The sequence below is a fragment of the Clytia hemisphaerica genome, unplaced genomic scaffold, assembly GCF_902728285.1.
Source record: "Clytia hemisphaerica strain Z4C2 unplaced genomic scaffold, Clytia hemisphaerica genome assembly, whole genome shotgun sequence".
Taxonomy (NCBI): domain Eukaryota; kingdom Metazoa; phylum Cnidaria; class Hydrozoa; order Leptothecata; family Clytiidae; genus Clytia; species Clytia hemisphaerica.
In genome coordinates this window covers 614,283-628,771 of record NW_027103498.1, presented here as the reverse complement: position 1 = coordinate 628,771, position 14,489 = coordinate 614,283, and the positions used below count along the sequence as shown (strand labels likewise).

The 14,489-nt window shown below is 36.4% G+C and overlaps 3 protein-coding genes across 3 annotated transcripts; 2 read left to right on the top strand and 1 right to left on the bottom strand.

Annotated features, from left to right (window-relative positions):
• Positions 1-4,068: 4,068 nt before the first annotated feature.
• LOC136798797 (C-type lectin domain family 4 member D-like) lies at positions 4,069-6,274 on the top strand. The gene is made up of 4 exons (XM_067055467.1): positions 4,069-4,118; positions 4,624-4,795; positions 5,237-5,460; positions 5,869-6,274. Exons 2-4 carry the CDS (start codon positions 4,689-4,691, stop codon positions 5,967-5,969), a joined length of 432 nt encoding a protein of 143 aa, XP_066911568.1. The 5' UTR covers positions 4,069-4,118; positions 4,624-4,688; the 3' UTR covers positions 5,970-6,274.
• Positions 6,275-10,132: 3,858 nt separating this feature from the next.
• Positions 10,133-11,071, bottom strand: LOC136798817 (uncharacterized). The gene is made up of 2 exons (XM_067055492.1): positions 11,021-11,071; positions 10,133-10,744 (listed from the first exon to the last, which is right to left on the bottom strand). Exons 1-2 carry the CDS (start codon positions 11,069-11,071, stop codon positions 10,133-10,135), a joined length of 663 nt encoding a protein of 220 aa, XP_066911593.1.
• A 265-nt stretch (positions 11,072-11,336) lies between these two features.
• LOC136798796 (uncharacterized) lies at positions 11,337-14,416 on the top strand. Its single transcript, XM_067055466.1, has 2 exons — positions 11,337-12,665; positions 13,076-14,416. Exons 1-2 carry the CDS (start codon positions 12,625-12,627, stop codon positions 13,899-13,901), a joined length of 867 nt encoding a protein of 288 aa, XP_066911567.1. The 5' UTR covers positions 11,337-12,624; the 3' UTR covers positions 13,902-14,416.
• The last annotated feature ends 73 nt before the right edge of the window (positions 14,417-14,489 follow it).

The following is a 14,489-nucleotide window of genomic DNA, read 5'->3' as shown; positions in this document are numbered from 1 at the left end:
AGGGGTCCCAGTGGGTCTGTGAGAAGGGGGTGTATCTATCATCAAGGTGTCTGACTAGATTTTTCAGCCCACAAACCGAAACTTGCTGGTACACTCGGTATATTTTGGCATCTTAGCTCCCTCATTCACTTTGTAACGGGGATCTAACCAACGTTATCTTTCGACACCGTCAGCATCATAACGGACTACCGACATAACAATAATAATTTTTCATCCCAAAGTGACTCCTCCACGCCTTATTACCTGTTTCTTCCAAAGCCATTAACAAAGTCGATATGTTTTTTTTATGTGCGTTTATAGAATGCATTTGCTGCTCAAAAATATCAATGCTATGTCCTTTGGTTTGTGATAGATGTTCAATCAATTTCTATTTCACGCATTTTCAATTCAAGTTTAATTTTGACACCTTGGAAACTTAAAGACGGAATCAATCGACATGACACCTTAAGATAAAGATCTGTTCTAATTTAATAATGTAACACGAGGCGCATGTTCTCTTTCTTATCAGAAATTAATCATTAAAAAATGATCTAAATGATGGTTTTTTTTACAATCCCCAATGATTGCACCTTTGCAATTGGTTTGGACAATTTCCCCGCTTCAACCAGCCAAATATTAAACTAAATTATTTCTGTTTAGGTCGTTTAGGACAATTGTCTTCGGGAGAAATTGTCCTGGGATGGGAGGGCAATTGTCTTCGAGGACTATATTTTTTTTTGGAAAAGGATTTCAAGATTCACAAGGCCCTTGCATGGCGTGCAGGTCATCGGAGCTTCTCGAGCAAAAGCTCAAAGTCAAAGTTTTCAAATCTGCTATAAAACCTATTCTTCTCTATAGTTCGGAAACACATGGTCTCTAACTCGAAAATTGGAAAAACAACTAAACGGAACAGATACAAGACTTTTAAGAAGAGTTATAAATCTCTCTTGGCATGATCACCCAACAAAAACACCATATATGGTTCGCTTAAGCCTATTCTACCATCTTAAAAGCTAAGCGAGTCCAATCCACTGGTCATTGCCTTCGCGTGACCTCAGAAGTTGTCTCGTCTCTAATTCATTGGAAGCCCAAACTAGTTCCGCAGAAGTTGAAGAAATTTAGTTTGACTGACGCAGTGAGCAGGGTCACTTGATTTGATTACCGTGACCTGGATACTGCTATGCGGGACCAAGACTCCTGGTGCCAGAGGGTAGAATCCACCGTGGTCGAAAGATGATGATGATGTCCTTGAGGGTAATTGTTCGGGGGTAAATTTTCCGGGGATGTTTATAACACTTCGAGGCGAAGATGCAAAGACAGCGGAAATTTCATAAGAATTTTTTTGGATCATCACATTCTTCGAATTCGAGTAAATAAGTCAGCTAGTAGAATGGCTCCAGGGATGGATTGCCTGGTGTGAGGTGACCATGAAAAGACAAAAGCCAAGTTTTTCATTAACTTGATACTGTAGATCCGCTTCGATCCGCTCTACTTTCAAAAATACTCCCTGACTTTACAACGCCTTTCCCGGGTGTTTATTGGTTCATTGACTTTGTTTTCCTCTGTTACCTTAAAAGATCTCAAATTGGTTTTACTGAGAAGTCTCCCTTATTAGCCTAAACAAGCACAGTAAATTATTAATGAAATTTCCTTAACGTGTATTATGAAATCATCTTTTTTTCTCACAAATTTTAACATGCTGACTGATTAAAAGATGAAGCAATGTTCTAGATAATAGGACGCTTAAGGGCATTAAAAGTTTTTTTATAAGAACACCCAATAGACCATTTTGTCCATTTCCCCAAGAAATCGCGTGTTTAAGAGTCCGTAAAGCCTCAAAATGTTCTTAAATTTTGTTCATCGAAGCAATTGAAGCCATGTTCTTATAATTTCTAGCATCTAATGGTATTTTTGTCTCGATCCTCCGTCCGATATATATACATGTTCTTATAATTGTAGATATCAGCATGCGTTCGAATGATCAAAGATGAAGAAAAGTTCTAGGTAACAGGACGTTTAAGCGCAATTTCTTTATCCCTTTAGAAGCAAGGCTGAACTGGTTTTAGAAGCTTATTTAGGAGATCATGGAATTTAAATAATTTGTAATTTAGCAATCTTGAAAGCATGTATTAAAGGGACCTATTATGGTATTATCAACAATCAAAGAAGTAGGAGATTTAGTTTTAAAGAAATTAAGTAGGAAGTTTTTTGGCATTAAATCTTTGAAAAAAATTGACAAATTATCAAAATAAGAACATGCAGTCACTTTAAGTATTGTTGAAAAGTGGGAAGTGGGAAACGTACCAAAATAGGTATAAAGAGGTCTGAAAGATCAGTAAGTGTTCAAAGCACATCATTAGAAGTTCGAAGAAGGTACTTAAAGAAGATTGGTAACTACTTGAACTGTACGAAGATATATTGGAAGTTTTGTACACTTTGAAGGACCTTTTGAAGATATGGCAATGATTTCGTTGGTGCTTGTAGTGTTTCTCACTTATGCTTCAGCATCTGATTCAGAAGGTGAGAAAACCATTTTACCTACAGGCTAAGCTTTTTGCTTTAGAACTACTCTATTTCTTAATGAAAGAAGCTAGGAAAGACACCGTATAAGTAAGCAAGTGTGTGACCGCAGTTGGAGGTGACCCGAAGGCTCCTCTTTCGATAGCTATCTACCCGAAGGTAGGGGAGGGCGCCACTCTTTCTCCCTGGATTGCTCCACTTACCCTTGATCCTTCTCTTTAATTCCTGAGCATCAAGCAAAGAGGCATCAAGTACCATTTTGGGAATCTTTGGTAGGACCTGGGTGGGGGTTGAACCCACAACCTGGCACATCGTAGCCGGATGCTCTACCACTACACTACGGTCGCTAGAATGATTCACAAACATCTATGTTTGAAGTATTCAATATTGAAATTAAAGAATATTTAAACCAAATTTTCTGGAATCTTCCAATAATCAATAGGACAAGAAGAAGAGGTTCTAAAAATGGAATCTAATCAAAGCTCCATGGACCTTTTTTTTTCAGGCATCGAACTTGTGCGAATGGTGAATTGTACAGATGAATTCGCCTATCATTTCTCTGCCGTTAAAAAGAGTTGGAGAGAAGCCGAAGATTTTTGTCAAAAATACGGAGGTCATTTGACGAGTATAAAGGATGCACGTGAAAATGATTTTATCAATGCTTATGCTGTTGACAGGTGTGTACAAGCTATTAGTTTTCAAGGGTGAAGAGGAAAAGCAGTTAATCGTTTACAAGACCTTCGTCTTATGTCTGATTTAGAGGGTCTTTCCCATTCCAAATTCAAACCTTTCCAACGCAGGCCGGGAAAATCAAGCATTGTATGTTCCCCACAACTATCTTTGATATGTTGAAACTACTATCAAGGGAGTTATTCTAATCACACTAACATGGTTTCCACATTTTAGTAAAAAGAGTGCACAATTAAAGCGAAAGTTCTTGGCCTAACAAAAGTTTTGATTTATATCGCAGGAATTTGCAGAATCCATACATCGGTGCAGTAAGACGAGGGGTAGGTGCTGCAAGAGTTTGGAAATGGTTAGACAATACAACCTGGACCTGGCAGCCATCTATTTGGTATGGGTGGGAGGATGGTAGTAAAACAACTGCTGATATCTATGGGTATTATTTTGGAACCAAAGACAAAAAATGGAAATGGACAGCTCAACCACTGGATAAAAGTCCTTTCATCTGCAAAGGTAAAACTCCATTGTTACAAGGTTCCATTCTCTCCGATCTACAATTTGTCAAGCATTATTTCACATGACTATTTTCAAGCTACCAGACGCACTTTTTGAGTTTCGGTATATTTTATATCCTTTGTGTCGTACATGCAGTATTTCCACTGGGAATTAAGATTTCTGCAAAATTCGAGTGGCGCCATCCTGGTTTTATCTTATTACAAAATGGCTGTACCACAGCACTATCCGAATCTTTTGTCATTTTGGCGCGTTTGAATGCTGAGGGGACTCTAAGAAAGAAAGCCGAAAGTACGGTATTGCAAAGGAGATAATCATTGTATTACAACAACCGTGACCAAGCTTGTAACTAATATCTTTCAATTACTTTTACTTCGAAGTTCCTTCATCCGGCATAGATGTGCAGAAAGAAAAGGAAAAAGGTAAGATTTTCTTTAAAAAAAAAAAAATTCCTCTGTTTTGGCCAAATAATGCATTTTTTAGGGTCGAAATCAATGATTTAGAGAGTCTCAAAAAGGTTTGACCTCCGGAGGAGACCGGGAAAATCAATGGTGTAATAGCATTGAGATTTAAAAAAAGCCGAATAAGTTTGAAAAAACAGACTGGGGGTAATTAGTCAAATGGAGGTGCCTTAAAGGTGCCTTTTTGGACCTTCAAAGTCACTCTCATGGTCATAAAAATCGCAATATCTAATCAGTCCCCCTAAGGGTTACAAAAAAACAAAAGTTCCAATATTTATGCCAAAAAAAGTCCCGGTAAGGGACAAAATTCACAAAATTTCGGGTTTTTTCATGTCGATTTCAGTATAGACCCTATAATTTCATACTTTCAAAAATCGTGCGGCACTCCTCGTCATTTTGCATGCAAACCTAGTACCCTCCCTCCTGGGAAACAGAAAATCGGACAAAATATTTCTTAATTTTTCAGGCGTTGAGTTCGTGAAAAAAACGGACTGTTCGAAAGATATAGCTTACCATTTCTCAACCGTTAAAATGAATTGGACAAATGCAGAAAGTTTTTGTCAAGAACATGGAGGTCATTTGACAAGTATCTCAAGTGAAGAAGAGAAAGCCTTTATTGGAGCCAACGTTGAAAGCAGGTATGCTACGGTGGCGGCCCTTTAGGGTCCTTTTTTTGCTTCTTAACGTTAATTGTAAGAGTCGAAATGAGAGAAAGTGCTGAATGAGGGTGTAATAAGTGAGAGCTGAGTTAATCGAGCACAAAGTCTAACAATTTATTCTCCTAAAATCGTCAAAAATAATTAAGAAATTAAAAAAATTAAAGAAATAAGTACTGTTTAACTGTTGATTTGAATATGTTTCGGCTGAACAACATTACAATTACTGTGTAACTTTATAGTCGGAATGATGCTAAGTATAGTGGCAAGTTACTTAAATTGCTTTGAAAATTATTTTGAAGAATTTTGCATTTGAACTGATCCAATAAAGAATGTCAATAGTTTTCAAAAGTTATCGAAAGAAAAAGTTTCCTACTTTACGCGTTCACGTGGCCTAAAATTTGGAATTCATTTTTTGTAAAGGAACCTCTACAGACCATACATTGGAGCATTAAAACAAGGAGTTGGTGCAGCACGAAAATGGCAATGGATCGACAAAACTTTTTGGACTTGGGGACCATCGGTTTTTTCGGGACAAAATGTTGGGAGCGGAACAGATCAAGATAACTATGGTTTTATCTATCGTGAATCTAAATTATTGAGTTGGATGACGCAACCAAACCTTGAGCGTGCTTTCATTTGCAAAGGTAAGATTTCAAAAAAGAATTTTGGACAATCAAACACTTTGCTAGAGTCAGTTATAGTGAGTCAGTTATTCCACCCCTAATTATAAATTATACCCCAAAACAGGAAGAGGTTAAGTTTCTACAAATCACTCGATTCCAAGAGATAGCTACCTTGAAAAGTCAGTTATCATTTATTGGTTGATGAACGGCCCAACCCAGCTGGCACACAACGTTGTTTCGACGTTTTTCTAACGTTATATGGACATTGTGAACGTTAGAAAAACGTCGAAACAACGTTGTGTGCCAGCTGGGAAAGCACACTACTTAAGAATCTACTGGTCTCAGATCCAATCGTTAATTATTCGCATTTCTTAACTAATTTCGGTGCTTCCCACTTTAACATTTTTAAACTATCATTCTTTTCCACAGTACGTACCGATGAAACGACGTCGTCTGGGTTTCTTCTACAAACGGACAAAATGTTGGTATTGCTTGTTTTGACCATTTGTCTTACTTTGTTTACTTCGTAGACCTTTGTTTAGGTCAGCTTAATTTTTCTTACCGACGTACCGGCCAAAAATTTCTAATACCGGTCAAAACTGGACTAGCCCCTCTATGATATAGTTTTACATCTTCATGAACATATAGTTTCAATTGCAAAGTGCTTCCTATTCATATTTTAACTGCATTTAAAAGAAATGAGATTGGACTTTATTTGTATCTATGAAAACATCAAATGAAACTGCTTTTGAAACTGACTCTATTTGTAGATCTTAGATTGTAAAATTATAGTTAAATAATTTTTTGTTGAAAATATTTATCATTTATCCTTAAACTTTTTTTGTCTCATTTCATAATTCCGCTCAAATCACGTTTTTTGAATAAGCCTCCCCCAGCGGTAACTCTGATCACGATATCAAGCAATTTCTTGTCTTCAATCACGATCACGTTTTGACCTCTCATCACGCAATCACAAAGAAAAGATTTCTAAATCACGTAATCACGTAATCACGCTGCAAAAACGTCCCTCAAAATAATTCTTGTTAAAAAAATGTGTGTAGATTTGATTTGTGTATTGAAAGTTTTTCATTTGAGTTGATTTCGTTTTGAGAGTTTGTTGTTGCTTGATAAATTGTTTTCTCGCTACACAAGTTTCTGCGTAGCTAGCCGGGGTATCTATAAGGCTGGAACACCGGATTCTTCCAGTCGTTTATACAAACTAAATCCCGTATTATTATTATTAGTATTGGTATTATTAGTATTACACGCATTATAAACGACTCCAGTCTAGTTTTTCCCCCGCTCCCTAGAAAGTGTCCGCTATTAAATATGAGTTTCTATGTTTTAGAAGATTGTGTTACTGATATAGCTAAGCTTTTCAAATTAACTGTCAGTAAAATTAAAAATGTGAAAAGCTTTGCTTGTTCGTTGTTGAAAAGATCACATCAAAATGGTTAAAAAAATCGAAAATAAAGATGAAAAAAATGAAGATGATAAATTCGAAATTTTTTTTCCCCAAAAATCAGTCTCTTTGAGGGCCTGGGTTTGCTTGGTCCAACCCGACAAGTACATAGCCAGAGCTTTCCAAAACTATTTTAAGGTAGGATGGCGTGAATTATTACAGTTCAGTCGTTCAGCATTAAAATATTGTGCTGTTTTTCATCCCCACTGGAAAGCAATGGGATTCAAATCCCCATAAGAGCATGCGAATATCAATCTCCAACGAGTTTTGGTCCGTTTATTTTTACTCCTCCCAAAAAAGCCCAGAAATGTCAACATTCTGACCATGATTGTTACACCCCTTTCTCACAAACCCACTGACGTGGGACCCCTTCCCGCTGGAAAAATTTGTCAAAATATCGTCCCCGGTGGAAATTTATCCTCAAGTTTTTGTCCCCCACTGAAAATAATCGAATAAGCCAATCCTACCTCACTGCTGGCTGAAAAAATCCTACCACCGGGTCTGTGATTTTGGTGATTGTCTGTACAGCTAATTTCAAAATTCATTGCCGTAGAGATAGACTAGTAAACTAGTCGTTGAAAACAGACCTATTATACAAAAAATCAAGCTCCAAATAGAAGTTGCGTCTCTTTTCTGAATTTCAACGACTAGAAGCTACTTCCCTCAAAAAACGTTGTTTAATTTTACAACTTTTTTTAGGTTTTTGAGAATCCATGCAACTTTTTTGACTAAATGATATTTCATAGTAACATTGAACATGGGAACATATAAATAAATGAGCATTTCTAAAAACGCAATAAACAGAAAGAAAAATAAATGCAATCCCGCACGGGTCAGACATACAGAAATCTGTATGTCTCTCCTTACGATTTTAGGTGAAGAAAAAAAGGCGTTGGAAGTAGCTTCTAGTCGGTTATTTTCCTTTTCTCTCACGCGCGCTGAATATTTAATTAGTGTTTACATTATTTGATTGACAGTTTTATTATAAGGTTATAAGTAATAACCGACTAGTTTACTAGTCTACCGTAGAGAGGGATGTACAGGTTTTTTTGTAAGAACATCCAAAAATTTTGAAGCCTTTGGATGTTCCTAACTTTTTGAGGAAACTCGTTGGAACGCCCGTGGGTGGCCGCAAATCCGCCATTTGGAAATAATTGCGGATTCTATTCGTGTTTAACTGTAGCATACTATGACCTTCTTAATATACCATCTTAGTATAACCAAGACATAACATCAATATAACATCTTTTTAACATTCAAGTCGGCTATCTCAAGTAGTATAGGTACCAAATGGTATATAACGTGGTTTATGCTACAGTTAAACCCGACTGATATCGATCCTCCATCATAACAAACATGGCTGGCCTGATCTTTTCTTTTGGAGCAAGGAATTTGACAGTAAAGAGTGTCTTAGTGTCGAATTCCTTGTTTGGAGTTTGCTTAAAGAGTTGAAGTTTGGTACTGGGTATTTCCATTTTGATTGCTAGCTCTTTGTATTTTTCAATTCTTTAATGACTTTGCCATGGCCATGGGGGGAGGGGGGTGTTTCTATTTCTATTTGGTTGAGTTGCAGGAGGCTTTAGAGGCCTATTCTCGCAACTATAGACGCTTACTAATGAGCGTCCCGTCAGCACCTTGAACTGACAACCCAATTCCCCTCACATGGCATGGGTTGACCCGGGCGAAGGAACATTCACTTGCCAAGTGAACTGCCGTGAGTGGGAATCGAACCCTGGTTGCCTGCACAGAAGCCAAAGTCGACTACCACTATATTACGGCACCTTTTTGTGTTAGGTGGTTATGCTATCTAGGTCACTAGATACCCATACTGTGAAGTCGGGTAACTTGCATCAGTGGAGGCTAACATGCATAGCCCTCAAATGAATGACCTGGCTGGTCCTTAAAATACAAAGTTAAATCAAAACAAAAATGGTAGGGTAGAGCTGCGAGAGCGGAGCTGCGTAGTTCATTTGTTTTGAAATTTTGCTGCTTTGATTGGTCCAGTCGTATGAGGGCTATGCATGATGTTAGCCTCCACTGATGCAAGTTACCATATTTCACGGTAGCAGTTCTAGTTCTAGTTCTAGTTTTATATTTGCATAAGACAAAAAAAATGCCTAATCTCGCAAATTCTACGTAAAAATACAAAAATGAAAAGGTTTAATAGCTAAGGTAAAGATACAAAAAATTAGAATAAATAAGTACCTATATAATTTATACAATTTTAAATTAGATTTATTAGATTAAAATTCATAAAAATTTAAAAAGTTCAAAAATGGTACAGTAATAAAAAGTGTGTTAAAAATAGTACACTAATAGGGGACGCACAGTTAGCAGGGTCCCATGAGAAAGGTGTTCAAAAGCTGAAGGAGAGCACATACTAGAATCGACGTGAACAAGAGTCCAGCTGGTCGCTAGAGGATAATGTAGCAAAAAAACAACAACATAAGTATGAGCATAGACTCAGTGGAAAAACGGGCGCAGATTTAGCTAAGTGTACACTAGAATATTAAGCTATCAATAGAATTTTTGAATTCTTTTTCAGTTTTCAAATTTGCAGTTCTAATTGGTAATTTGTTCCATATTTTGATGGTAGATGGAAAGAATGAGTTTGAATAGCATTTAATCCTGCCCTGAATGGGTTGATATTTCACATTTGTACAACGCTGTCTAGCTGGGTGGATGCTGCTGTCAACGAATTTGTTTCCTGACAAAATATCAAATAACATTTTCAATTTCGATTTGGATCGTTTCCAGTGTTTCGAGTTTAAGTGATTTCCTTAGATCGTTTGGGCTGACTTCTGAACTCCATTCCCTACAGGTCCAGCGGATAGATTTTCTCTGAATCATTTCGATTTTCTGGGTAAGGGATTGGTTATCAGTGGGATCCCATACAGTGTTGGCATATTCCACCGTTGGTCTGATAAAAGTTTTATAACACTTCAGACGTGTTTCTTTGTCTGCCATTGATAGGTTCCTCTGAAAGAATATTTGGGTGTTATTTGCTTTGGAAGTAGCAAGATCGATGTGATTCTTCCAAGAGAGATTATTCGAGATTACGACACCGAGATATTTAGCTTTGTTAACAGTTTTGAGCTGTTGACCATGGATTTCATAGGTTTTATCATGACTTTTTCGTTTGTTGGTGTTTTGTTGGTCGACTCTGAGGTTAAAGCATTTGTCTGGGTGAAACTCCATGGACCATTTTGTTGTCCCATTTTACCAATTCGTCTAGGTCTTTTTGAAGCTTTTTGCAGTCTTCCTGTGTGTGTATTGAGCAGTAAAGAGACCGTCAGCAACTTGGTCAGCTGATTCCTTTAGAATACGGGCTCCGATTCCGTCAGGACCACTAGCTTTAAAGGGATTCAGTTCTTTAAGTAGTTTTACAACTCTGTTTTTGGTAACAATGATGTCATTGATCTTTTTTCCTTTAGGGCCTAACGGTGTTGGGGTTGTACCATCATCTTCTGTGAAGACACTTGTGAATTGGTTATTTAGAATCTCTGCTAGTTCCTCCTCTTTGGTATGGATTTCGTTGTTTTCACCCGAGAGAGGTGATAAACCACAAATGTCTGTTCTTTTGGATTTCACAAATGAGAAGAATTTCTTGCTATTTTTCTTATCATTGCAAATGTTTTCTTTGATGTAGGTGTTGTATACATTTTGGCTGGTCTTTCTTGCAAATTTTGCTGCCTCCTGGTATCTTTTCCAGTCTCGATCAAGTTTAGTTCTTTTGTATACTCGGTATCTTCTTGACTTTTTTCGAACTGCCTTTTTGCATACTACATTAAACCAGGGTTGATGGAAACGCTGAGATGTGGTCTTTGTTGGTACATGTTTGTCCTGCGCATTCAAGATAATTTGCTTGAACGTTTCCCAACATTTAGCATACTCCTATGGGAATTCCCTCTCAAAACTTTAAAACAAAAAATCAAACATAAACAAATACATACCAAAGTTAACAATCAATCAGTAAATTGTACTCTCCCTATCACGTCACAGATTATTGATATAGCATAGGTAGGCCAGGCCCAATTAACTGTTAATTGACGATAGTGTCCTCTGACCAACTTGAAAAAAAGTGTTTCATTTTGTGCCGGAAAAATCTATTTTCTTTACCTCCTTTTCTTCTACAAACAACATCCAATTCACACACAGAAAATGTCCCATACTTTATAAAAACAAATATCAAGCACCTTAAAAGCAAAGAGTCATGGCTGCATTCCTTTTATAAGCACACGTCGCAAACGCCTTAATCTCCAAGTGTACCTTTGTGGGTCTGTGGGCCTCAGGCTATTTCTTTACGTTTGCGGTTGGACTCCAGGATTACGCGATTGCTCAAGGAATTTCAATATGAGGTATTTTTGGTGGGAAAATGAAAAGTAGGTTCCAGTTTTAGATACCGATCAACCCACCCACCCACCCACCCATTTTAAAAGCTTCTAGGACATGAACCAAACAATCAATTAGGTCTGGCCATAGCCTAGAGAAATGTGAAGTGTTATGTTTGAAAAGAGAAAGATGTATAGTCATCATTAAAAAACTAGTTGGCATGATTAAAACGAAGATATCTAAATCAAAACAACATTTTGCACGCGAGGAATTTTTTAATAGACCTTTTTACTGTGAACCGAAAATGATATAATAAAAAGAACCCGGTTTCCTTTTGAATTAAATGTGACCGCCATACTAGCCATCATGTGTTTGTGATAAATAAGGACAGGGAAACCAGGCCGACTAAGTGCGCGAATTATTTTTATCACTTGACTTGAAGCATAATAAAGTTGTAAAATTTGAATGATTTTAATGAGTACATAGCACTGGTCAACAAAGATCCACAAACATCGACTGTTTAAAAAGAGTATGAGCAAATGGCTTATCTTTATTACAAAAATTTGATCTACGTTTGATCTACGGAAGAAATATTTTGTCTGTGTGTTTTTAAAAAGATATGATCAATTATGTGCAATAATACTACCGCAGTTGAGGTAGGAAATTCCTTGACTGTTTAGGCAAACGCAATGGTCTATAAGCTAGACCTTTTCGCCGTTCCATCTGCCATATTGGGCTATTCCAAAATAAAATTATACAGGGGTATTGACGAACTTTTTTCACTAACCCTCCTGGAAATTAAGGGTTGACACCCCTGGAAAGTGAAATTTTGTTAACAAGGGCCTGGAAAATGACTATTGATGTCAGTTTAGGAGGGGAGAACCCCCTGGAAACCTTTAATAACCCCTTGAAAAATCTGAAAAATGAACAAAAATCCCTTGGAAAATCAAAGCCTCAGACCCCATGGAAAAGTTTGTCAATACCTCTGTGTAGTTTAAAAATGGCCCATTGACATTATACGTAAAAATACAGGAACGAAAAAGCCATGGTTGGATTTAGTTGGAAAAAATGTATACAAGTTTACACAAAGATTAAAAAAACAACAACAGTGTCTAATAAAGAACATTTCACAAAATTGTTTAAAGTTGGATTTCTGTAAATTCGGAACCCTGTAAAACATCCTGTTTTTGCCAGCTTTTTAGGGTTTCAACTGTTCAGATGCCTTGTTTCAGGTGAAAAATAAACTTGGTGGAAGAACAGATTTCCAGTTATAAACCTTTAGAACAGATCACAAAGCAGCAAAATAGAATAGATAAATTATTTCCAGCTGGGAAAAATTAAAAAGCTTATTATTCTTTTTTTAAATTGGCCAAGAAACCATTTTCTGTCAAATGGAAGACCACAACGAAAACAGCAGCAACAGCATTGAAAAGTATTTTATTTTGTTATATTTACATTTTTGTTTATGTTTTATTTTGCACGCGTGCTTTTTTTGTAAGATGAAAACATAGAAACACATTTTCTTATAACTTTTTTTGTCAGTATGTTGTTTTTCCATGTTATCATGGATATTCTTAAAACTTTTGGGGAAAATCAGCCTAAAATATTCTTACGGTATTCTTTAGGTTAGGATCCAAATTTAGCCTATACTTTAAAAACCACGTAATAATGTAATATAGTAATGGAAAGACGAAAATGGTATTTTAAGGTTCAGTTCCAAGTCCATGATGGTTATAAACAGATTTAAATTTATAAACAGAAAAACATAAAAAAAAATTGAAATGAAACAAATTTTTTTTTAAACTTCTGTGTCTATTTTTAATTTGATATTTTTTCTTTTAGAAATTTGAGTGGTTCAGAAGATGCTGGTCTTGAACTGGAACAAGAAGATGCTAAGCCAAATATGAAAGGCTGGTATGCTGCTCAGCAAGGAGGAAGACCTAGCTCCAAAGGAGAATCTGCCAAACGATGGAGAGATGAAGAAACGCTAGAACTGATTAGATTATGGCAAGAAAATGAAATCCTCTATAACAACAAGCATGCCATGTATTACTCTAAAGAGGAAAGGGAGAAGACTGTCCGAGACATCCAAGGGATATTAGCTGACAAGAATATTCATGCTACTTTTGAACAGATCTGGGATAAGTTGACCAACTTGAAGTGTTATTATGGAAGTCAAAAACGAGAGATTGAACACAAAAGGTCTAGGGAATTCAAGGATTACGAGAGCCCCTGGAAATTTTATTCTTATCTTGGTTTCCTGGATGATCATTTGATTGCTCGCAAAAAGAGAGATGCTTATGTTAACAGTCACGAATATAAAACTAAAGGACCAAAACGACCCAAATTTATTGATGAATGCAGTCTTTATGATATTAAAAATGCAAGTCCTTCAATGGTTCAAGTCTACACATCCCCTGAGCAGCCACAACCAAATGGTCCAGGGTATTGGCATGACCAACCTCCTTCTATGGCCACAGCAATTACGAGCACCACCAGTAATGTTACAACCACCACAACATCTCCTTCAGATCTTTCCAAATCGGAAGATACAACTTTCTGTGAACTCATGTGTAAAATGCTCAACCAAATCCCTGAATCAGAAGAAAAGGCTTTGCTGAAGATTGAGTTACAGCAACGTGTAATAGCTTGTAGATACAAATCATGATCTAACTTTCAGTTAAGCAGTGGAGAGGTAGGGGTTTTTTACTAACAACATTTTTTTAAGGACGCACTTTGGATTTGTATATATTTCATAATATTTTTAAAAGTAGTTGATAAAACTTAATTTTGGGACTTTTGTATAAATTTAGATCTATTTTTGATAACTTTTGATAATTTTTCATATTCTTTTGATACCTTTTTGTTATAAAGCAAAACTAAAAGATTTAGTTGTGTTAGATTTTTGCTATTTTGAAACACAGCCTTTATTTTGGAATAATGAATTTAGTACTACTTAGCATACAACACGCACATACATTTTAGAATTACAATAAGATTAGTTTTTACTTGCATTTTTAAAGTTGATTACAACAAATTAGACACACCACAGCTTATGTTTTATATATAGGACTCTTGTGCCCTTAGATAATACGTTCTTCCTTTTTCGTCTCAGTTTGTGATTCTACTATTTTACAGAAAAGATTTTACGAGTAAATTTAGAGCAGATTAATTTTCACAAATGCAGAATTCCAAGAAAGTTTATTTTGTGTCTTGTGTCTGCTGGAATTGAATCGACATTGTTTCAGCTCCCCCT